General features: G+C 36.8%; 1 protein-coding gene across 11 annotated transcripts in view; it reads left to right on the top strand.

Annotated features, from left to right (window-relative positions):
- Positions 1-23,121, top strand: part of LOC144612792 (uncharacterized) — a 240,230-nt gene that overhangs the window by 148,571 nt on the left and 68,538 nt on the right. The window contains exon 4 of one of the 11 annotated variants that reach the window (XM_078432398.2): positions 20,920-21,352. The exons of the other annotated variants lie outside the window; for them this stretch is intronic. Coding sequence (XP_078288524.2) covers positions 20,920-21,066 — 147 coding nt within the window. The 3' untranslated portion in view covers positions 21,067-21,352. Of the gene's footprint in view, positions 1-20,919; positions 21,353-23,121 lie in introns of those variants that run through there. 11 annotated transcript variants of the gene reach the window in all.

The raw sequence follows: 23,121 nt of genomic DNA, 5'->3' as shown, positions 1-23,121 counted from the left end.
TATTCTAGGAAGCAATGCAAGTATTACTGTAGGAAGTAACAGGGGCACCTTGTTTTGTGAAAAATTAAAGGGTGTTGAGGTCAGCATCATTTTCAAAAGGAAGAAAGGGATCTTGAAGAGCTTCAAACTTAGAAAAACCAAGACCCAAATAAATATGTTAAACAATATAAGAGTACCCTCCATTTTTCTCCAGCAGAGAGAGAAAACAAGGAAGTATCCAAACATTTATTAAAGTAACAAAAAGCTACAAAAGAGAAAGTGAAAAATAGGGTGGCAAAAAAAGAGGGTAGCTTATAACACAATACCTACTGATTCCTCTGGTGACAGCTTCAGTTCTTCTCAGTTTTGTCTATCATAGAAATAAGAACATGGGGCGCCTGGGTGGCGCAGTCGGTTAAGCCTCCGACTTCAGCCAGGTCACGATCTCGCGTTCCGTGAGTTCGAGCCCCGCGTCAGGCTCTGGGCGGATGGCTCGGAGCCTGGAGCCTGTTTCCGATTCTGTGTCTCCCTCTCTCTGCCCCTCCCCCGTTCATGCTCTGTCTCTCTCTGTCCCAAAATAAATTAAAAAAAAAAAAAAAAAAAAAAAAAAAAACGTTGAAAAAAAAAAAAAGAAATAAGAACATGTGATTTCACATATCAGCACGTTTTCAATCATATTGGTAGCTCTTTCTGACTCTGGTCATTGCACTAAAGAAATGCTCTAGTATCTCTTTATGGTCCTACTCAAAGATGCACTGTCCATTTTTACTTCTCAGTGGAATCTGAAATTAAGACGAGAGGATTTGGTGGAGTCCTCATATTCTCCTTCATCCACCTTTCTTTTCCATCTCCACCTCTCCCCCTGGGATTTTCAATCAGTTTCCCAGGAAAGCGAGGCAAATTAAACCCCCTCTGAAGGTATATTCTTTGAATCCTAAATCAGATCACTTGAACTGTTAAGTACTGGTTCCTATATGGGAATATGGAACCATGTCTTCGTATTAGAGGTGAAAAGAGAGCAATATTGGACTTTACAGAAAGAAAATGAAAGTGTATTAACTTGTTAATATGAAAGAACGATAAAACATACCTTATTTTCTGGATGATCAATAACTGAAATATTGAACAACCAGTTATTCAGCCAATTGCTCTAGGTACTATAGAGATGTATTTACCCGTGTATATGACTTTCATCTCATCATAGTATGTCATCTCATCATGAGACTTGATTGAAAAAAATAATAACCTCTTTTCAAACTAGCAAAATTTTAATTTATTACATTTTACTCATTGCAAGATTAAGCATATTTTGGCAGAAAATATGGAGAGAACAGAAAAGATTAATGAAGATACTGCTTGAGACAACCCCTATTAAAATTTTGGAATTTTTTTTCTTTCAGTCTTTTATTTAAGTACTTGAAAAAAATGTTGGCTCTCCCTTTTAGCTTAAAAACAAATTTAATCTTTAGTGGGTTTCTGTGTTATACTTGGAATGCTCAGTGACAAGACTATGGCAAGCACTCAGTAAATGAAAGAATGGATGGACGGATGCATGCATAAATAAATGGAGTCATGGATCAGTGAATAGACTGTGAATGCAGTTCATCAGGGGAAAAATCATGTATTCACATTCAGGGCTCAATCCCAGAGACCCTAGTGCACAAAGGATGAAATGCAAACAATTATGAAGGTGGGTTATGGTGGAATAACCTAAATACCAAGAAATAATAATGTCCACTTTACTCTGAAAATAATAACAACTAATCCCAAATACAAAATTCATGCTTTGGGGAAAAGAATAGAGTGATTTTCAGATGAGTGCTAATGTCATCTATGTCGTCTCTATGCACCTCAGCCTTGGAATTACACATGACATGTGCAGGAAATGTAGCTGTAATTAGGAAGTTTCCCCATTCTGTAATATTACTGTTCATTTTACTTTATAAAATGACACCATTGCATATAATATAAAAGGTATTTGAGTTAAGCTGGGCTTCTTAGATTCTTCTCTCCTCTAGCTTCCTCAAGATATAATTGACATGTAAACTTGTGTAAATTTAACTTGTACAACATAGTTATTTGAAATACGTGTGTGTACATATATATATATATATATATATATTTTTTTTAAAGTTTATTGATTTATTTTGAAAGACACAGAGACAGTGCAAGCAGGGGAGGGACAGAGAGAGAGGGAGAGAGAGAAAATCCCAAGCAGGATCTGGACTACCAGCTGCGGAGCCTCACATCGGGCTTGAACCCACAAACTATGAAATCATGACCTGAGCCAAAACCAAGAGTTGATGGCTTAACCAACCATCATCGCCTCACATATTTACATTTTTTGGTATGTGAGGTGAGAACTTTTAAGCCTTACTCTCAGCACTTTCAAGTGTATAATATAGTATAGTTAACTATAGTCACCCTATAGTCACAATAATGTAATGGTGTACATTACATCCCCAGAATTTATTCATCTTATAACCAGAAGTTTGTACCCTTTGACCAACTTCACTCATTTCTAACCCCCTCCACACACCTTTCCAATCCTGGTAACCACCATTCTGCTCTCTGCTTCAGTGAGTGCGGTATTTTAGATTGCACATATAAGTGAGATTATACAGTATTTGTCTTCTCTGATTTATTTCACTTAGCATGATGCACTCAGCTTTCATCCATATTGTTGCGAACGACAGGATTACCTTTTTTATGGCTGCATCTATTCCATTGTATATATATGACATATATTCTTTATTTATTCATCTGTTGATGGACACTTAGGTTGTTTCCATGTCTTGACTATTGTAAATAATGCTGCAGTGAACATGGGGGTGCAGGTATTTCTTTGAGATAGTGATTTCATGTCCACATATACTCAGAAGTGGGGTTGCTGGATCATATGGTAGTTCCATTTTTAATTTTCTGAGAAACCTCCATACTGTTTTCCATAGTGGCTGCACCAATTTACATTCCAACCCACAGTGCACAAATGTTTCCTTTTCTATATTTCCTTGCCTACACTTGCTATTTCTTATCTCTTTGATAATAACCATTGTAATTTGAATAAGGTGGTATCTTATTGTGGTTTTGATTTTCATTTCCCTGATTATGATTAATAATGTTTAGCATCTTTTTATGTACTTGTTGGCCATTTGAATATCTTCTTTGAAATAATATCTACTTGGATCCTTTGCCCATTTTTAAAACAGATTATTTGTGGGGCACCTGGGTGGTTCAGTCGGTTAAGCATACGACTTCAGCTCACATCATGATCTCGCAGGTTCATGAGTTTGAACCCTGCGTCGGGCTCCGTGCTGACAGCTGAGAGCCTGGAGCCTGCTTCAGATTCTGTTTCTTCCTCTCTCTCTTTGCCTTTCCCTTGCTTGCACTCTGTCTCTCTCAAAAATAAATAAACACTAAAAAAAATTTAAAGTAGATTATTTGTTTCTTTTTTGCCACTGAGTTGCATAAGTTCCTTATATAATACGGATATCAATCCCTAATCAGATATGTGCTTTGGAAGTATTTTCTCCCATTCTGGAAGTTGCCTTTTCATTTTTTTTTTACTGTTTTTTGTTTTTGTTTTTGTTTTGTTTTACTGTGCAGAAGCTTTTTAGTTTGATGTAGTCCCACTTGTATATTTTTGCCTTAGCTTGTATTTTTGGTGTCATATCCAAAAAATTGCCAAAACCAATCTAAAGGAGCTTTCCCCCTGTTTTCTACCAGGAATTTTATAGTTTCAGGTCTTATGTTAAGTACTTAATCTGTTTGACTTTTTGAGAGATGGATTTTTTTTTTTTATTGATTTCTTCTTTGACTCATTGATTGTTCAAGAATGTGTTAATTTCTTTAAAAAAATTTTTTTAATGTTTATTTATTTTTGAGACAGAGAGAGACAGAGCATGAACAGGGGAGGGGCAGAGAGAGAGGGAGACACAGAATCTGAAGCAGGCTCCAGGCTCTGAGCTGTCAGCACAGAGCCCGACGCGGGGCTCGAACTCACGGACTGTGAGATCATGACCTGAGCTGAAGTCGGGCGCTTAACAGACTGAGCCACCCAGGCGCCCCTGTTACTTAATTTCTATAAATCCATGTATTTGTGAATTTTCCAGTTATCCTGTTATTGACATTTAGTTTCACACTACTGTACCCAGAAAACTTATTTGATATAATTTCTATTCTTTTGAATATGTTGAAGCTTGATTTGTGGTCTTTCATATGATCTATCCTAGTAAGTGTTCGAAATGCTTGAGAAAAATGTGTATTCTGTTGCTGTTGGATAAAATGTTCTGTATATGTCTCCCAGCTTCACTTGGTCTATCGTGTTGTTCAAATCTACTGTTTCCTGATTGATTCTCTGTCTGGATGATCTGTCCATTGTTAAGACTGTGATATTAAAGTCCTCAACTATTATTGCAGTGTTGTTCATTTCTCCTTTTAGTTAGGCTAGTATTTGCTTTATATGTTTACATGTTCCAATGTTGGGTATATAAATATTTATAATCGTTATTTTTTTCTTGATGGATTGACCTTTCTGTTATTGTATAATGACCTTCTTTGTTCCTTTTGACCATTCTTAGCTTAAAGTCTGCTTTGTTGGATATAAGCATAGTTACCTCTACTTTCGATTACCATTTATTTGAAATATCTTTTTTTATCCCTTTATTCACAGTCTGTGGGTATCCTTAGAGTTGAAGTGAGTCTCTTGTAGGCAGCATATGGTTGAATTTTGTTCTTTTTATCCATTCAGCCATTCTTTCTTTTGATTGAATAATTTAATCCATTTATATTTAAAATAATTATTGATAGATAAGACTTACTATTGCCATTTTGTTAATTGTTTTCTGACTGCTTTGTAGGTCCTTTGTTTTTTGTTTCCTCTCTTGCTGTCTTCCTTTGTGATTTTATGATGTCTCATAGCAGTATGCTTTGACTCCTTAATCTTTTAAATATCTACTACAGATTTGTCTTTTGTGGTTATCATGAGGCTTACATAAAATAACTTATATTTATAATATCCTGTTTTAAGCTGATAACAACTTACTCAATAGCATACAGAAACTTAATACTTTTCCCCCCCCCCATTAGGTTATTGATGTTACAATTTACATCTCTTTTTATATCAAGTAACAAATTATTGTGATAACAAATATTATTGTAATAACAATAAAAATTATTGTAGCTATGGTTAATTTTAATATTTGATTTTAACTTTTCAGCTAAAGTTGAGGTGATTTATATACCACCATTACAATATTAGAGAATCTGAGTTTGGCTATATATTTATTATTCTTTTTTTTTTTTTTTTTTTTTTTTTTTTTTTTTTTTTATTTTTGGGACAGAGAGAGACAGAGCATGAACGGGGGAGGGACAGAGAGAGAGGGAGACACAGAATCGGAAACAGGCTCCAGGCTCCGAGCCATCAGCCCAGAGCCCGACGCGGGGCTCGAACTCACGGACCGTGAGATCGTGACCTGGCTGAAGTCGGACGCTTAACCGACTGCGCCACCCAGGCGCCCCTATATATTTATTATTCTTAATGAGTTTTACACATTTATGTTTTATGAAGGTAATTAGCATTATTTTATTTCCAACTGAAAATGATGCTTTAGTGTTTTCCTTTAGACAGGTCTAGTGGTAATGAACTCCCTCAGCTTTTGTTTGTGAAAATTTCTCTCTTTTTCATTTCTAAAGGACAGCTTTCTTGGGTATAGTATTCTTGATTGACAGAATTTTGGTTTCAACTTTCCCCCCCCCCCCCCCAATGTTTTGAATATATCATCCAACTCTCTCCTGGCCTGCAAAATTTCCATTGAAAAAATGCTAATACTCATGAGGGTTTCCTTGTATGTGACTTGTCACTTTTCTCTTGCTGCTTTCATAATTCCCTCCCTTTGACTTCTGACAATTTAATTATAATGTATCTTGGTATAACCCTTTTTGGACTCAACCTATTTGGGGTCTTTGGGTCTCATGAATCTGGATGTCCGTCTCTGCATGTTTGGGAAGTTTTCAGCCATTATTGCTATAATAAACTTTTTGTCTCTTTCTCTTTCTCTTTTCCTTTATGCTACATAGTTAGCTAAGGGCCCAGAACACTATTGGGAAACCTTAAAAAATGTGATCAAATAAGTGGGTATCTCTAATATCATGCAATGATCTTCCTTTCTCCCTATTGTTGTTGCTATTAGAAAGAAAATTATGAAGATATGATTGACCTCTACATCAATATTGCTGATGACATACATTGAATGTAGGTAATATCAGTGTTGAATAAATCAAAATTAAAATTGACATGAGAAATTGGACTGTGGACCAAATGATCCATATGAAATCTAATTTTAAAAACTTATTTTTGGAGGAAAATATCAATAGTACAGTAGAATACAAATATGGGCAAGGGTAGACTTGACAACAATGCATGTGAAAAACATGGATTTTATAAGCTGTCTGGTCACCACAAGCTGATTATATGCTTTGATTGCTGGAAAAACAAATATGATAGGAAATAGAAATATTATATTACATTAGGAAGTATGCCTGAGACTTGTTTGTTTAAACTTAAAGAGAAACATCTGAGTTGCTGATGATGTGCAGTGTGAAATGATATAATGCCTCTCGAAGCAGTGAGCTATGTGCCACTGGCAGGGTTCAAGTCAAACCTGGAAGTTTATATAAGAAGGATAAAATTCGTTTAGTAGAAAGGCTGAACTATGTGACCTCAAGGAGTGCTTCAATTCTGAGGTTCTAAGATTTTAGTGGAAGTTCCTTGAACTTTAGTTCATGTTATCCATAAAATGAGAGGGCTTTCAGAGCAAGTAAGGTATATCTAATGAAGTTTTGTGCAAAAATATTGGACATGTTTAGACAAGTTCAAAATGAGCAAAATCCATGGTCTATCACAACGAAAAATTTTCTAAATTACAGTGTTATTTTAATTTTTATTGTCATGTAATTAATGTACTGGTTCTGGAGCTTTATACAGAGTGACATGGAATTTGTCAGTATAGTGACTCACTCAGTTCTTCTGTTTTAAAAGAGATAACAAAAGTTTTATTTTATTTTTTCTCTAATTTGAGAATATTTGAGTTTCCTCATACCATCAGGCAACTAGGAACCCCAGCTTTCCAGTCCTCAGCTAGATCTTGAAAGAAAAACTGAAACCATTAGGCTCTTCTAAAAAGGCTTTTTCAGACTGGACCTATTAAATAAGCCTGGAATTCTCTAGAACAGGAATTCTCAAAATGTGATCCATGGGCCCCTGGGGTACTCAAGGCCTTTTCTGGAAGTCAATGAGGTTAAAAGTATTTTTTTTAATATTTTATTTTATTTAAGTTTGTTTATTTATTTTGAGAAAGAGAGAGTATGCATGTGAGCAAGGGGCAGAGAGAGAAGGAGAAAGAGCATCCCAAGCAGGCTCCGTACTGTCAGCATGGAGCCTGACATGGTGCTTGAACTCATGAACTGTGAGATCATGACCTGAGCCAAAACTAAGAGTTGCACGCTTAACCAACTGGGCCACCCAGGTGCCCCTAAAACTATTGTTGTAATAATATAAGACTGTTTGCATTTTGCACTGCATTGATATTGTGTTTGCATTTTGCACTGCATTGATATTGTGCTGATAGTATAAAGTCTGTGGTGTATAAAACTAAGTACAAATCAAGGCAGTTTCACCAACGTATATTAATAATCATGTTTTCCTCATTGCTACACACTCAGAAATGTCACTTTTACTTAAGAATGTCCTTTATGAAGCAGTAACATTGTTAATCTAATTAAATCACTCTAGAGTGTACTTTCTAAATATTCAGGGTGACACAATGAGAGGTATGCATAAAGCAATTGTATACTTAGAGTTGTAAAGCTGTTTCATGGAACTTAGAAGTTCCATTTTCACTTGAAAAATCTATTAGCAGACAAAATACGGTTATCTAGACTTGGGTATTTGCAAATATTTTCTCAAAGTTTAATGAAGTAAGCTGTCACTCAAGTTTTCAAGTGAAAATTAGAATTTTAGAAAATGTGGAAAATGACATTCTTTTTTCCAAGAGTTTTTGGTGAGATCAGTGGTGATATTAACAAATATTAGTTTCTGATATTGCATATTAAAATCTGTCAACGTTTTGAAGATCTGCATAGCTCAGCGAACCAGTGTGTTCCAAATGACTGTGATGTTACAAAATCACTCATGTTAAAAGATCCATTCAGAGTACAAGAAACACCAACAGTGTCACATCACAGCGTATGCGAAGTTCATTGAGATTGTTTCAGATTCCTTACTGCAATTTCCATTTAAGTAACTAACTCTTGTTGAGTTTTGACATAGCATCAATAAGAAAATCCACAAATATTTGAAAGGCTATTAAAATGCTCTTCTCTTTCCAACTACATAGTTTTGTGAGGCCTAATTTTCTTCATATACTTTGGTCCAAAAAATGCATGGCATTGGACAATGCAGAAGCTGATATGAGAATACAGCTGTATTCTACGAGGCTGGACACTAAAGGGATGTGCAAAATGTAAAACATGCTACTCTTCTTCATTTTTTGTTTGTTTTGGGAAATACAATTATTTTTTTCATAAAATATGTTATCTATGCCAACTAATAATGTATTTTAAAAGAATAAATCTTTCCCAGTTTTAATTTCTAATACTACAAATATTGATAGGTCCAAAAACAAAAGTTTTTAGATTTCCTTGATAATTTTAAGTGTAAAGAAATTAAGAATATGCTGGGGCTGCAAAAAGACGATTCTATCAGGACCTCCTTTTTAAAAAGTGACTCTATTTGCCATGACACACCCTTTTCTTGACTTTGCTCATGGCCTTAAAATAAGTTGCTAAAGTTGAGGTCTTGATCACTGTAAAAGCTTCACTAAGTTTCCTCCAAATCCATGAACTTCACTGCCCTGAGTAAACCCCCTTTGGGAAATTATAGCTTGTGCAATTGAGAGTCCTCTCAGCCTCTCTTGGACGGGAAATAGTTCATTTCAGTGGTTGCATTTCGTATGGTGTGAAATGATCCCTACATCAGCCCCCTGCTGTGGGAGCCATTATCAACCTGGAAATGGAAAACAAAGCCAAAAATAGGGTACAAATGTGACCTACTAAGAAAAAAAATTGAATGAAAACTCAAACTTGAATTATTACGGGATAGCTATCTTTAGAAAGACCTAAATTTAAAATGAATACATACAGATTTCCTTTAACACATACTTTCCTCTGGGCAGGTAAATGCTTGTGTCCTTCTCAATCACTAAATAGAGAATCTTAAACCTAATGAATAGAAGTCATAGTCAATTAATGAGCCATTAAAAATGGCTTCATGTTTCTAAAAATTCATGTTTCTAAAATTATAATGTAAGTCAAGGGGATAATATTATTTGATTTATAATAATTAGATTCACAGGAAACTTCTTTGGAAATCTCTTTACTAAATGATCTACAAATAGTGTGCATGTAAGAGTAGAATACAAACTTTACACAGTGTCTTTAGCCATTGACAATGATTTTATTTTATTTTATTTAAAAATATTTTAATGTTTATTTTTGAGAGAGAGAGACAGAGAGACAGAGTGCGAGCAGGGGAGGAGCAGAGAGATTGAGACAGAATCCAAAGCAGGCTTTAGGCTCTGAGCTGTCAGCAGAGAGCCCAATGTAGGGCTTGAACTCACGAGGTGTGAGATCATGACCTGAAGCTAAGTCAGGTGCTTAACCAACTGAGCCACCCAGGCACCCCAACAATGATTTTAAAATGAGGCTGCTCAGAATGGCTTTTGTGGCCATTGAAATGATTTCTCACATATTGGAAATTTCATTAAACTATAAATTATGGAGGAAATGTAATGCCTTTTTCTGAGAAATTACTTGAATACTCAGAAATATTATTAATGCTAATGACTGGCTAAAAGTCAAACTAATGAACCAAATTGTGGCAAAAGTCTATGCTTATGATTAACATGCTATCAAATTTATTTTTAATTAATTCAGGTACTGCATACTGAAGCTTCCTTATAAGTTATAAGCCCTAACTTTCAATTAAGGAGCTATTATTGCACAGCTACAAAATATATAACAATAGGTAGCATTGATTGAGTGCTTGCTATATATGCAAGGTACTACTTTAAGTGCTATATGTCGTTTTATTTAATTCTTTCAGTGAACACTATGAAGCTTATACTATTGTTATATTCTCTTTAAAGATAAAGAAGTAGACTCTTAAAGGCCCAGAAACACAAAGGCAATAAAGTATAGTTATGATTAGAACTCAAGCAAAAGATTTAAAAGTGAACTACCATAAGATCCATCAATCTCACTTGAATATATATCTGAAAGAAATGACATCACTATTTTGAAGAGATATCTGTACCCGCATGTTTTGTACATTATTAGCAATAGCCAAGACATAGAAACAATCCAAGTGCCATCAATGGATGAATGGATAAAGAAAATGCGGTGTATACTTATATTTAACAGAATAATATTTATCCATTAAAAAAGAAGGAAATCTTATCTTTTGCAACAACATGGATGAACTCTGAGGGCATTATGCTAAGTGAAATAAGTTAGACACAGTAAGACAAATGCTGTATGATCTCACTTATATGTGGAATCTAAAAAAAGCTGAACTCATAGAAACAGACAGCAGATTGATGATTACCAGGGGCTGGAGGTGGGAAATGGGGGGATGTTGGTCAAAGGGTAACAAACTTCCAGTTACAAGATGAATAATTCTGAGGATGTTAGAATTATAGTGTAGTGACTATAGTTAACAATACTGTATTATATGCTTGAAAGTTGCCAAGAGAGAAAATCTTAATGCTCCCATCACACAAATTCACAAAAATTTTGCATATGTGTGGTGATGGAGATGTTTACTAACTCTATTGAGGTCATTGTTTCCCAATGTTTCACAATATGTGTGTATATGAAATCATCACATTGTAAACCTTATACTTACAAAATGATATATGTCAATATGATCATGGGTTTCCAAACATCACTTTGAGACCCTGCTACATTTTTTGACATATACCCGAAAGTGGAATTGCTGGGTCACATGGTAATTCTTTGTGTAACTTTTTTGAGGACCATATTTTTTTTCCACAGTAACTATACCATGTTACATTCCTATCAGCAATGCGCGAGTGTTCCAATTTCTCCACATCCTCACCAACACTTGTTATTTTCTGTCTGGTTGTGTTTTTATAATAGCCATCTAACATGTGAAGCAGCTTCATATTGTGGTTTTGATTTGCATTTCTCTAATAATTAGTGATATGGAGCATCATTTTCTGTGTTTATTGGCTATTTTATATATCTTCTTTGGAGAGTGTCCCTTCAAGACCTGTCCCATTGTTGAACTGTTGGTTTTTGCTATTGTTGAGTTGTAGTTCTTTATGTATTCTGTATTGCTTCCCCAACTTTGCGTCTGTTTTCTCTTTTTAATTACTCTCTCTGTAGGTTTTGGTTTCCAGAATCGGACATAGAAACAATAGCCTTAAATACAGTGCTTAACCAGCCCAATGATTGTGTAAGATCAAATCCTATAATAAGTTTCTTATTATAAATGTCTCTTAGGAGGTCTGCTTCTCTGATTATACCCTGACTAATATTAATAGTTCTTTACAAAAGCCCCATTAACGAAAGAAACACGATCATTGTGTTCCATATTATCCACAACACAATGACTTTGTCAGGGTCAAACTCCTGGTAATTTATGGAGTCTGGACTCAGGTCTACTACCTCTGAGTCCGTGTTCTTTCAGCAGGACTATGTTGTCTTCTTTAAAGCAAGGAAAAACGTGAGTGTCTCAGCTCATTAAAGTGTCTCAGCCTTTCCTATAACATTTCCTTTCATGAAGTGTTAACAGTAATAACCGCTTTATCAATGACATGGTTTCTGAGTCAGTCGCAAAGTATTTTCATTATCCTCCAGGTTACCCAGATGACCTAACTGTTGTCTAGGGCCATCCTAGCCATGTCAATCATGGCCAACGTGAAAGAAAATGAACACTTTGTCCTGCCACCATTATGAATAAACATATACATGATATTCCAGAGTGTGATAGGCCAAAAATAACAGGGTCACCCTGTCTAGTTCTGGTCCCCAAAATAAATGAAACTTTAAACATTTCCTCTAAATTACTCACTCCCTAGCAAAATAACGATAACCCTTTTGCACAATTGATTTCTAAGGTTATGTGATATCTTTTGTGGATATAATAACTAGGTGAGAAAGTTGTTTTACTACTATAAATAGATTGATTTAAACTATATAACTTTGATAATTTCACAGATTTCTTCCTTTAAGTTCATGTTGTAGGCATTTTTTTTGACAAGCTAATATTTCTGAAGTCTGACTTTTGCCAACTTTTTTATAAGCAAAGCTCTTTTCTAAGTACTTTGATGTCTGAGTCTTCCTTTCACATGAACATTCTTTTATGTTTCTTAGGATGGAAATATCTCTGATTGTTGGTGGGAGAGTTTAAAAAAGGGGGTGTTTTTCTCTTTGATTGACTCTACATAACACAAATTTGTAAGCAAACTTTATACCAGTATTCCTGGTAGTTTACTACATAACAAGACCCAGCTCAGGAAATTCATGTTCTAATTTCGATCATGGGGCTATGAGAAGGGAGGATGGAACAAAGCTGAAGTCTGGAATATATGTTTTATTTCATATCATTCCTAGTATTAGAATGTAGTCTCTAGTGTCATAACTATTTGAGTTGAAACTTGAACTCTACAGCTTATTAGCCATAAACTTTCAAAAGTTTTATATAAATGTTCTTAGTTTCTTTGTCTCCTAACTAGGGAAAACAACAGTACCAACATAATGGCACAGAGAAAATGAAATGAAATAATGCAAACATTGAGTTTAGCATAGAATCTGTCACATAATCAGTGCTCAGTAAATGTGAGCTATACTTGTTAAATCTTGTGGTATTTTGGAGATTATTTGAGCCTGTTGGAAAAGGGTGAAAAGTGGCCTGATTATTTAATGAAAAGAAGTGTTGACCATATCGCTGGTGCTAGGCATAAAAATTCAAGGGACCAAATTAAGTACATGCTTAATTCAGTTTGCTTTGGGGATGGGCATCTGAGATGGTGTGTCATATAACAAACTCCTTTTGTGATATTGGAAAGTAAAATGCTGTGGAGAACAAGCATGAAATCACATAATATGTCTGAAGCAGGATCAAATTTGGAATGGTGAACAATCTGGTGAGTCAGAGGAGAATGAGTTTAGAATAAAAGCTGATTGGTGGGGGAAAAGGAAGGTCATAGGAAATATTTGAGATCGGTCTATCTTTGCCTTTATTGGATGATAGGAGAATGATTTATAAATTATCCAGTTGCCTTGTAATCAAAGCGATGCAGAGTGATCCTAGTTTGGAGAATCTTTGAATGGGTTGTGTAAATCCTCACATTAATTGGACATGGTAAGGAATTAATATTGAACAATTGTCTTTTCTGATAGTGAAATTTTTGGCATTTATTACAAACTTATGCATTATATATTTGTCTTCTTGGTCTTGCAGGTGAGAAAACCAAAGCTCAGTGGAAGAAATGTGTTAATTATGGCTTTTTTATGGCAGAAACTCAAAACCCAGTTGGAACTAGCTTAAGCAAAATGGGCAACTAATTGGCTTAAATACCCAAACCACAAAAAGGGCAGGAACAAGGCTGAGTCCCAGAGTTTTTTTGGAATAAGGGAAGGTAGTGATGCCAGGCCCTATTCTCCTACTGGCTCTTACTCTCCCTGCATTTTTCTGCATATCAACTTCATTCTTGCATATTGGCTTTTGCCATTATGGCTGGGAACATGGTCCTGGGCAGCTCTTTCCCTTACAGTTCTGCAATCCCACCCAAGAGACATAGACGATAACTCTGATTAGTTTTATGTGGAGTATGTGCCCATTCCTGGACCAATGAAAGTGACAGGGGTTTGGGTACTAGATTGGTTGCTTCCACTACAGCCTCAAGTTTGGAGTCAGGAGAGAAGAGGTCCACCTCAGCTTCCCATAATAATTTACATTTAAAAAGGGGAGGATGAGGAAAACAAAACCAATAATTGAATGCTATGGGTAACTTGCCCATGATATTACAAATCTATACATGATGAAGGAAGGATTGGAACCAGTTCTGTTTATGCCTTTGTCTCCAAAGCCTTTGCTATTTCCCTGTATGCCTCCATTGATCTAGTTAATGGCCAGCAATATATGACTTGTTTCAGGACCAGAGTAGAGGGGGGATAGAATATTCCATATTATGAGTTTTACCACCAAAAGTGATTTAATCTCCTTCCAACTTCTACAACACAGCATCTACATCACTTTATAATACCTGTCACTTATGACTCCATGTTATTTATTCACATTACAGTGTGCATGAACTGGTGCTGTACCATTTTCTCTCTTTTATTGAATAGAAAGCTCCTGGAGGAAAGGAAGCCCTGTGACATAGCACCTAGAATAGTTCTCTGCTCTTATTTAGTGCTTCATAAATGTTCTGATAGTCTTCCCAAAACAGGTAAGATAGTATTTTCAAGTAGCCATCATTTCTTTCCTTTAGTGACATGCTTGTTAAAGTATGAGTACACATAGAAAAGTGCACAAATCATAAGTATACAGTTCGATGTAGTCTCACAAATTGGGAAACACCCATGTAAGCAGCCTAGATAAAAACAAAAGAAAACAAAGCAAAACAGAGCTAGTAACCCCAAAAGACCCTTTCTGCCTATTGCAATCACTGCTTGCTCCAGGAATAATATAAGATGCTTGTTGTTCTTAACGATGTCTAACAAAGGTATCATATCTTTTAAATATGCTATGCAATGATATAAACTCCCTCTTCAATGCTCTCAGAAGGCCCCCATCATATAACCTTTTGATATTTTGCCTGAGTCTAAAGCTGTGGTATGGGGAAGAATCTAGCAAGAAATAAATCCTGCCATTTGCAACAAAGCGGATGGAACTAGGGTGTATTATGCTAAGTGAAAGAAGTCAGTCAGAGAAAGACAAATACCATATGATTTTGCTCGTATGTGGAATTTAAGAAACACAACAGATGAACATAGGGGAAGGGAAGGAAAAATAAGATGAAAACAGAGAAGGAAGCAAACCGTAAGAGACTTAAATGCAGAGAACAAGCTGAGGGTTGCTGGAGGGAAGGTGGGTGGGGAGATGGGCTATGTGGATGATGGGCATTATTAGGAGGGCAATTGTTGGGATGAATACCGGGTGTTATATGTAAGTGATGAATCACTGTGTTCTACTCCTGAAACCAATACTACACTGTATGTTAACTAACTTGAATTTAAGTAAATAAAATTTTTTAAAAGTGTTTATTTTTATTTTGAGAGAGAGAGAGAAGGGGAGGGGCAGAGAGAGAGGGAGACAGCATTCCAAGGAGGCTCCATGCTGTCAGCACAGAGCCTGATGTGGGGCTTGAAACCACGAACTGTAAGATCATGACCTGAGCCGAAGAGTTGGACCTTTAACCAACTGAGCCACCCAGGTGCCCCAGAATTTAAATAAATAAATTTAAAAAAAAAAGAAAAGAAAAAAATCTAATGAGATGTTCAGCCAAGAATACACTTGTGAAAGGATGTTAAAGTTGTACAGATTATCTAGCTCCTGGAACAGGCTTGCACACAGAAAACCAAAGAGGTTTTCTGACCTCTTACTAAGATCTGTAGTGGCCCAACAGAAAGCAAGGCATCACTCCTATGTTTTATCTGATTGGATGAGGGTTTCCTCATTTTGGTTTTTGGTTTCTTCCTGTGATATTTAATTTTCTTTCTTCTTCTTCTTTTTTTTTTTTTTTTAGCAAATACTCTTTTTTCCTGTAATCTCCTTTATAAATTTTGTGGTACATGAGAAGGCTGCTTATGGGATCTCTAGTGTTTGTTGTACAAATATAGCATCTGGATCTTCTGTCTTCACCTTTATCTCTTTAGCAAGTTGTCCAAGCCTCACACTTTTTCATACCACTCTCCCTGGAAAGCTTGATTCATGTTTGTGTGTTCTGTGTGTTCCTCTTGTCATTAAGGTTGCAATTAGAGAATTCTGCTTAATCCATAGTTCTAATGTAAACAAAAGACCAAATATCATCTGATTTCTTTTCTGCACTTTACTTTTCCTTTAGGTTAGTCTGACCTTCAGGTCGCTTAATATTTGCCTGTCATATGGCTTTAAATTTTTTTCTAGACTATTTAATTTTCTATTATATATATATTAATATATATATATTTTTTAATTTTAGAGAGTGAGAGAAAGAGAGAGCATGAGTGGGGGAGAAGGGTAGTGGGAGAGAGAGAGAGAAAGAAAGAGAGAATATCAATCAAGCAGGCTCTACACTTAGTGCAGAGCTGAACGCAGGACTCAATCCCATGACCCTGGGATCATGACCTGAGCCAAAATCAAGAGTTGGATGCTCAACCAACTAAGCCACCTAGGCACTCCTGGACTATCTGATTTTTAAAAAATTAGTTTTATATTTGTTTAGCTCATGCATTTCATCTCATGTAAATTCACTAGTGAGGCTTTCAAATAATGTGAACTATGAACCCTAGGAAACATAAGTCAGATTCTGAAGACTAAAAAGATAGCTCCGCACATTGTGTCCCATTCTCAGTTTGAGAACATGGAAACCCAAAGACATTAGACATGTTGTGTTGGGTTATTTGAGCAAAGCTTCCTTCCTGTGCAGCGGGCGTTATGTTGTGTTTTTATAAAATATCTAGAATGAAATTCATATTTTTGTATCATATTATCCCCAGATATATTCCCAGTTTTCTAAAAAAGTTTTATTTATTTATTTTGAGAGAGAGAGATGGGGACAGACAGAGAGAGAGAGAGAGAGAGAGAGAGACAGAGAGAGAGAGAATCCCAAGCAGACTCCACACTGTCAGCACAGAGCCTGAAGCAAGGCTTGAAATCATGAACCATGAGATCATGACCTGAGCTGGAATCAAGAGTTAGATGCTTTAACTGAGCCACTGAGGCACCCCTACTCCCAGTTTTTTTAATTAGTCTTTCACCTTAACCACTTCTTATTTTCCATTGATCTACAATTGTTACTAAGATTTAAAATATCAAAGCAGAGCGGGAGTCAGTAGCATATTGTTATTATGATATGGTGCCACACAGATCTGGGTTCAACTGTAGGCCCCACCCTCACTAATTCTGTGGTCCTGGACAGTTTCTGTACCTGTTTAGTCGTGATGATAATAGTAGTTACTATGACCTTGCACTTATGAATCCAAATTCAAGGGGCTGAGGTATACTCGTGTCAGTGTAGGCTCCCCAAGTCTGCATTGATGTTTCCAATCCCAACTCAACAATCCATTTTATTTTCTGCCCTGACGGCAGCCTTGATCATCTTCTTTTTCTTAGCCTTGATTGACTTTGCCAGAAATGGAATCAAGGTGGCTCCTTGGGTCTGTGATAATTAGTGGTTCTTGGTTATAAACAATGATGTGTTGGTAGATGTTTAATAGTTGACTCGTTGGGGAAAAGTCTGTTTTGTAGTATTTGCTAATTTTGTTGGGGTAAATACTCCCACCATAGCCAATTTTTAGCTATCAACTTCACTACATAGATTGTGGAGATGGGAAGGAGTGTACACCATAGAATCTACCAAGCCCCTTGGAGCCAGCTACTGTATACCACCGGTTATGTATAAATCACTTGGATTTGGACTTGATCCATGCTTCTCTGATTCCATAAGCCATGTTCCACAGTCCCAGTGAAGAGCACACTGTCGAAGTTTAGACATAGGAACCAAAGATGAGACGTTTCTCCTTGGCTGCTTGACCTGAATCTCTACTATTTGATACCTTGTGGGGTATACTTTCTAGAGTAGAGAGAAAGTGGCCAATGAAGTGGAAGTCCTAATCAATAGTCTTAAATTTATAATTAACCTCGAAGTTTAAACTCTGTTATTATTATCTAGCATGTAGTATTTTTCAGCATATGACGTGTTACGGTCATGACAACCACATTACTTATCAAATGCTGCATGACAACTCATCCCAAAGTTTGGCAGCTTAAAACAGCATTTACTGTCTCACAATTTCCATTGGCTGGGAACCAGGTATAACTTATCTGGGTGCCTCTGCCTCAGCACCTGTCTTTAAGCTGCAGTCAGGTGTCAGCTGAAGCTACAGTCATCTCTGGCTGACCTGGAAGAGAATCAGCTTCCAAGATTCTCACGTGGCTGTTTGCAGTCATCTGGTCTCCCCTAGATGTTGAATGAAGACCTTAATTCCTTACCATGTTGGCCTCACCAGAGAGCAGTTCACAACATGGCAGAGGCTTCATTCAGAGCAAGGTAGCAAAAGAGTGAGAGAGGCTTCCCAAGATGGAGGCCACAGTCATTTTGTAATCCACCTTAGACGATGATGTCAGGTTGCGTTGGCCATATTCTACTCACTACAGAGTCACTAGGTTCAGCCCACACTCAGGGGGAGAAAATTACATTAGGGCAAAAAGGAAGTAGGGATCAAGGGGCTGTTTATTATCCTACAACATTTTTTTTTTAAATTTCTGGTATCAAAACTTTAATACTGTGGAGCAATAATAGTGCACAGTATTTTATTTTATTTTATTCTATTGTATTTTATTTTATTTTATTTATTTTTTTAATATGGAATTTATTGTCAAATTGATTTCCATACAACACCCAGTGCTCATCCCAACAGTTGCCCTCCTCAATGCCCATCACCCACTTTCCCCTCCCTCCCACCCCCCATCAACCCTCAGTTTTGTTCTCAGTTTTTAAGAGTCTCTTATGGTTTGGCTCTCTCCCACTCTAACCTCTTTTTTTTTTTTTTTCCTTCCCCTCCCCCATGGTCTTCTGTTAAGTTTCTCAGGATGCACATAAGAGTGAAAACATATGGTATCTGTCTTTCTCTGTATGACTTATTTCACTTAGCATAACACTCTCCAGTTCCATCCACGTTGCTACAAAAGGCCATATTTCATTCTTTCTCATTGCCAAGTAGTACTCCATTGTGTATGTAAACCACAACTTCTTTATCCATTCATCAGCTGATGGACATTTAGGCTCTTTCCATAATTTGGCTGTTGTTGAAAGTGCTGCTATAAACATTGGGGTACAAGTGCCCCTATGCATCAGTACTCCTGTATCCCTTGGGGAAGTTCCTAGCAGTGCTATTGCTGGGTCATAGGGTAGATCTATTTTTAGTTTTTTGAGGAACCTCCACGCTGTTTTCCAGAGCGGCTGCACCAGTTTGCATTCCCACCAACAATGCAAGAGGGTTCCTGTTTCTCCACATCCTCTCCATCATCTATAGTCTCCTGATTTGTTCATTTTAGCCACTCTGACTGGCGTGAGGTGATATCTCAGTGTGGTTTTGATTTGTATTTCCCTGATGAGGAGTGATGACTAGAGGCTTTAAAAAATAGTGGTAATCATTATTGCTGGGGTTCCAGGGGCAGAACAAGCATTTTTATTCAATACAGAAATCTTTCTATAAATATCCTCTTTAGATTTCTCCTTGTTCTTGAAGCAGGCAGCTGCTAAAAACTGTTAGCTTTCACAAAGTCCCATCACCACCTCCCTGTGTCCCATTGACTTTCTCCTCCCCAATTGCATGTCATATGCAATATACATCTCCAGAACAGCTGTGTGTGACCCTTGAGAAAATGGTGTGGTGTCTTTCCTAATGGCCTTTCTCATGATAACCAGGCATCAACTCCACTTTGGAACAGTGATGAATTATCACTATACAAAGGGTTGTCATCAAGAAATTGAAGTTTGGATTTTGATTCCTTCTTCCTTTAGTGCCTTTCTCTAAAACTCAGTTAAGGAGGGAGTGAAGAGGAAATCTATTCAGGGGACAGTCTTGGGAGTAAGAAAGTGCTCTGGAAATGCAATATTTATTCTAAGAATCAGCCTTAAATTATCCATTTTAGAAGGTCTGAGTTGTTCTCCCAATTCCCTTCTCCTTTTTACTAAGTCATCAGAGCTCAAAAAAAAAATCAATAGTTTTCAATGTTCAAATCATAAAAAGTTATATTTAATATGAACATTTATTCCTTACTACCTACTATTTTGTATCTGTGTGATTTTTGAGCAAAGAAGTCCAAAACCTGTTTTGGGCAAAAATATTGATGTAAGTTAAGTAACAGCAGAGTTTGCTGGAAAAAAAAAAAAGGATAGGAGATAGATTGTATCTTTTGAAAAGTTTTTTTTTTTTTTTCCATTCTACAAAAAACACAGAGTGAAAGAAGAAATAAACAAATGTAGATCATCCAGATCATTTTCCTCCCTATCTGGGTTGGGCATTTACATTAGCTTAGAGACTGGTTAGTAACCAGGCATTCTGGCCCTCAAATTTGAAGGCTATTATTTGTATTCTGTACTTAGGGAGTGTACACATTTGTTTTTAATTTAGTGTGTTTTGCCTCCTCACTTGGTTTTGGCTTGTTTTCCTGTCTACATAGCAGCAGGTGTTTAGGTGATAATAACATCTAAAATAATTCTAGGAAAATGTGCAAATTGGCTGCAGAGCAGCAGGAGCTATCACAAAACGCACCCCCCTCCTCCCATAATTTAGTTTAACTAATCAGGTTGCAGCACCAAAGCTGTTATGTGCTTGAGACATAGTTGTGTGTGTGTGTGTGTGTGTGTGTGTGTATAATTATGTGGATGTTTTATCCATGATAACAGGCATATATAAATGTTTTGAAGTGTGGGAGATATATTGCTGCAGTGTATAAATGCCCACTGCTAAGGATGACCTCATTACAACAAGACTTAGGAACAAAGAATTTTTAATTCACAAAATTTGAGCTTTGAGATATGTATTCATTAATATTTATATCAATTAGCACTACACTCTGCTGAAAGGAGAAGAAAATCCATCAAATGATGGCTTAAATAATGGATTATTCTCTTCACACAGAGTCCAGAAATCATTCAGTGGGACTCTGATGCCATGAGGGTCTCATGCTTCTTCCACCTTCCCACTCTACCAGCCTTTGCATGTGGATCGCCTTCTCATGGTCTCTGGATGGTGTCTTCACCCTCAAACATCAAGTCTATATCCTAGCCTGAACCAAAATGGGAGCAGAAAAAAGAGGCAGCACCTCTATCAGGAGAGAGAAAACTCAACATGAACTTTGTACCACATTTCCAATTATGTCTCATTGGCCAGAACTGGGTCACAGGATTACCCAGGGTTGCAAGAATGGCTGGGAAACCAAAATTTTGGGTTGGAAAAATTGACACCGCAAGAAAATCAGACTTTGGGTTGGTAAGGGAGAAGGAGAGAATGGATAATTATAGAGCCTCACAAAACCTGTTTTCAGAAAATAAACTTTCTCATTTGTATATTATATGTGTATATGTATGTGCATATGTGTAAAATGTGTGCATGTGTTTCCTGAGCATGTTTAGAAGTATGAGCTTTGGTGTCTTACAGAACTGAATTTCTATTCCTTTCTACTGCATGCTAGATGTGTGACATCAAGAAGTTATTTCAGCTCTCTACATCTCCTATTCCTGAGATTACAATAGTACCTGCTTCATAGAATTTTTTGAGAACAAGAAAGATAATATGTGTAAAGCACTTGGCACGGTACTTAAAACATTATAAGATTTCAATAACATTTATTATTGTTTTTATTATCTTACAGTATTATGTTAACTGCTATTACTGTTAGCCTTTAAGTTTTCCAGACTGACAAGCATTTGAGAAGCTAGCCAGGAGCTAGGATAGGGACCTGCCCACATCTCTTAGGAAGGACATCCAGAGATGTGTGGTTCAGTTGCAGGAACATGAAGATGTGTCAGGTTCCTGTCTTAGAGAGAGAAACAAAAAAATACTCATGCATGTATCTGTTTGTTCCCCCTTTCTGTCGGCATCTGTCAAGTAGGTCATTGCAAGTGATGGCAAATATGAGAAGGGAACACTTGTGCAATGTGTGGTGAGGCAGGTTGCATGGTTTAAAAGACACATCCTTCACCACGGGGAAATCCACCCAGTCTGCTAGTGAAGATCTGCTGGTCTAGACTAGGGCTTATCCTGCAATTCCATTGTTCCCCAGGCAGGAACCGTTTCTGTAGGTTTGCAGGGTAGTGGGACCAATAAAGTGTAATTTGTGATGGAAGGAGAGTCATTAGTATATCTACCTGGCTACCATATTCAAAGCCCACATCTAAGAGCTTATAATGCACATCTCCTGCTAGGATTACTTGATAAATTTATCCTTATGTGGACCTTTGGTTTGAGTATTTCTGTAGCAACTATGATAGAACCACAAGAAAACTGGTTTTCTTTAATCTAAATTAATTTTAATCTAAATTAAAACTTTGGTTTTAATTTAATCCAAATTAGATTTGGATCCCAATAAATGGAATATGTAGGCCATGTTCAGTTTAGCCAAGAAGTTCACATGATGCGAAGAAGGTAGTGGCCATGTTTCAGTGTTCTCTATAGCATATTTGATGGGCACCTGAAATCACCAGGTAGGTGTCTTTTTGTCTAGGCTGTATTATATGGGAACAAGTGAGAATCTCATCCCAGGAAGGTTTCTCCATGGATATTGAGCCCTAGTGTCCACAAGTACCAGAGTCTGGCTGAGATTCAGGGACATATAGAGAGGCCTTAGAAGAGCTGTGTATCAAAGGGCTTCTTCCTTCATTGCTATAGCCTTGTCATTGCCACCCCAAAGGGATATGTCCGCCCACCAATGCTAATATAATCCCCAGAAGTCTTTGATGCTCACCTCCACCATGACATCTCTAGCATTTCAATTTTCATAACATCTAGGCCTGTGTTACAGACAAAAGCAGTGGGCCTAGAGGGAGCTCTGAACTCACTCTAGACTCCTTAATCCAATTGAAACGGCATCACAATACATTTTATTGTGCCATGACATCATCCTGAAGGCAGTGGACACTGACCAGGATTCTGCACACCATTCTCTGCCTCACATTCCTCATTCATATGAACCACTTCCATCCTGTTTACGTAAGGCATTTATCTCATTTCAGTAATATAATTTTGACAGATAGAGTTTCAACTCTCAGCACAGGAGGAGATTTTGTCTCAAATTGGGTCCAGCATTTATCCTCCCAGCCACCCCCACACGCTCCTCTGTGT

Source organism: Panthera onca, chromosome C2 (assembly GCF_046562875.1).
Source record: "Panthera onca isolate mPanOnc1 chromosome C2, mPanOnc1 haplotype 2, whole genome shotgun sequence".
Taxonomy (NCBI): Eukaryota; Metazoa; Chordata; class Mammalia; order Carnivora; family Felidae; genus Panthera; species Panthera onca.
This window is presented reverse-complemented; position numbering and strand designations above follow the sequence as displayed.